This window comes from Orycteropus afer, unplaced genomic scaffold, assembly GCF_000298275.1.
Source record: "Orycteropus afer afer isolate SDZICR_OR568_19922 unplaced genomic scaffold, OryAfe1.0 scaffold00042, whole genome shotgun sequence".
NCBI classification, from domain to species: Eukaryota; Metazoa; Chordata; class Mammalia; order Tubulidentata; family Orycteropodidae; genus Orycteropus; species Orycteropus afer.
In genome coordinates this window covers 8,058,589-8,061,396 of record NW_006921629.1, presented here as the reverse complement: position 1 = coordinate 8,061,396, position 2,808 = coordinate 8,058,589, and the positions used below count along the sequence as shown (strand labels likewise).

Below are 2,808 nucleotides of genomic sequence, written 5' to 3'. Positions count from 1 at the left end.
AATTTACTCTGTAAATCTTCACCCAAATCCTAAAAAAAAAAAAAAAAAAAAAGATAGTAGAATATTATAAGCCTCACATTAGTCAACATAATGATAAATCCATGCAACAGTTTTCAATTGCTTCCATTTTTTTCTATAAAAATTTTCTTCTTCATTGTGGTGTTGAATTTATTTAAATACAAAGTTACTTAAATGATTAACATGGAAATTACATTTTCAGCATGATAATAAATACACTGAAAACTGGTAGTTAGGGTACTAGTACTTAGAGCATTTAGAGTAATAGTTCCTATTTTAGAAAGCAACTATTATTTATCTGTAATTCATAATGGCTCTTCACAAATAATTTACCAGTCAATCTATGAAGGTTTCCTGTAACTGGTTCGCATGAGTCAGCTTAAAAATCAGCATGAGTTTGTCCTTTTCCATTTGCCGTTTTATTTTTCTTTCTGAATATCCATACCCTTTTTTTCCTTCTTCATAAGAATATTAATTTATCCAGTTTACTCTCCAGCATTACCATATCCAACTCTTCATGTCAACCCTACCTCAATAGGCTCTTTCACTTCAGTTGCTTCATATTTCTTTTCTTTGTCTTTTCCATTTTCCTGAAATGGAAATAGAGTTAGTAACTGGTATCCAGAAGGAGCAGGACATTAAACTAACACTTTAAACTCCCATATAGCAAGTTTTATTTAAAAACATTTTATGTGATACCAAACATCATACTATTTACCAATAATCAGTTAAATATCACACCAAGTAAAATTATACAAAGCATACAAATAGTTATACAAACATCACACCAAATAAAATTACATAAAGTTAGTTGTATCAAGAAATATAGGAAGTAACAGACTTTTCATATATTATTAAGGAACACCAACCACCCAGACAGGCTGACTAAATAGCACCTAACAACAACAAAACCAACCATAAGCAGACCACTGTGACCCAACTATCAAAGTGTGATCCCTTTTCTCAGAATTTCCCGATGCTAAATATTTTAACTAAAAAGAGAAATAATTAAATGACAGAATATGGTATTGCATCTCAATTTCCCCAAAAATGTTGACTCTCAAGTCCTCTCATAGTTACAAATCTATTTAGGCCAGGAACCTGAATAGATGTGGGATCCTCTTCAGATGTTGACTCGCTCATCTGGACCACTAAAAGATATCACCAAATGATATGGAAAAGTATTACCAGACCAATATTAATAACAGAAAAAAAAAAAAAAAAGAAAGAAAATGTTAATAAACAAACAAAAAGTATCCTGGAGGATCAAAATCTTCCCCCACCCCCAACCCACTGCACCACACATTCTATTGAACGGTAATAAGTTCTCAACTGTTGAACTTTTCAAACTGTACTACTGTTATTACTGTTGATACCGACAAAAGCTAGATCACTACAAGGCTAGTGCTCAGGGAAACAAGAAAACTGATCATCATCGTTATTTTAAAAACAGCAACAATAATGTGATTGCATTTATTTTTAACATTATTATCATCATCATCATTAATTTTTGAAATAACAAAATGAGGTGAGGTGAAAAACTGATAGCCATCTAATTGTGAGAAAGGTAGACAACCGATAGAAAACCAGCTCTCCTTGAAAAGCTTTTTTTTATTATTTATTTTAATTTTTCTTAAGGGGAGGGCAGTCTTGAGGGCATGTGATTTATCTGGTTTACTTATTTATATTGAGGAATTAAAATCTAAAAACCTTACCAGATCCCCACTTGACTGCAAATGATTATAGATTTAGTCACAGATTATCAAAATCACTGCTGTGCCAAAAGTTACTTGAGACTTAGTGTGTATATATATATATATCTGAGGTGTTATATAGAGAGTAAATTATATACACATGGTCTCTCCTTCTGGGTGGTTTACACACTAGGGACTCTTTAATTTGAAATAGTATGTATATAACCCCCTAGAGTATTAGCTTTTCTTTTTTCCTTAATCAGCACAGCACATGTTCTAGTTGAATTAAACCAAAAGGGATGCCTTTGGAGACAACAGATTCTAACCCTTAAAAATAGCTGCCTCACCTCATCAAGAAGAAAGAAGAAAACCAAAATTAATGGAAACAATCAGTCCTAGCGACTGGTACACCATCCGATCTGCAACCTATACAACTATGAGACCAGAAGAACTAGATGGTGCCCAGCTACCACTGCCATCCACTTGGAAGGGATGTAGGAGATCCTGCATAAAGAGGGAGAACAATGTGGTACAAAACTTAAAATCATTTGGAGGCAAAAAAAAAAGAAGGTGGGGACCAGGTTTGCTGGTCCAATGGAGCCTGGTGTAACCACTGAGACTATGGCCCCTAGCTGCCCTTCAGGTCTGGAATTGAACCCACAACTGTGGTTTCCAGCCAAACAAAGTACAGGCATGTGAGTTAAACATTTACCTCAAATAGACACACGCCCTGGAGAGAACAATCATGGGAGAAGGAAGGGCTGCTTATGCACAGGGAGATAGCTCAGGGTGCACAAGAGTATGAAGGATAGACACTGGGAGGAGGTAACTATGGGGAGGAAGTGGGAGGGGAGCTGCTGCATTGTAAATTTTGGTCAATGACATGAGACAAAGCATATGTGAACTGCTGTATGAAAAGTGAATTTTCTCTGTAAATCTTCACCCAAATCCTAATTAAAAAAAAAAAAAAAATAGCTGCCTCGAAGTCTTTTTGAAGCAGTTCATAAATAATAAATAATATAAAATAAACATCTGTGATAACTCACAACTGTATATTCTCACAGACTACTATCTTTGCTTATGGTGTCCATCTCCT

General features: G+C 34.6%; 1 protein-coding gene across 1 annotated transcript in view; it reads right to left on the bottom strand.

The window, feature by feature from the left end:
- The window catches only part of EFCAB5 (EF-hand calcium binding domain 5), a 177,094-nt gene extending 175,933 nt beyond the window's left edge, over positions 1 to 1,161 (bottom strand). The window contains exons 1-2 of the mRNA XM_042780486.1: positions 1,099 to 1,161; positions 549 to 608 (exon numbers count right to left, since the gene is read on the bottom strand). Coding sequence (XP_042636420.1) covers positions 549 to 608; positions 1,099 to 1,161 — 123 coding nt within the window. The remainder of the gene's footprint in view (positions 1 to 548; positions 609 to 1,098) is intronic.
- Positions 1,162 to 2,808: the final 1,647 nt, after the last annotated feature.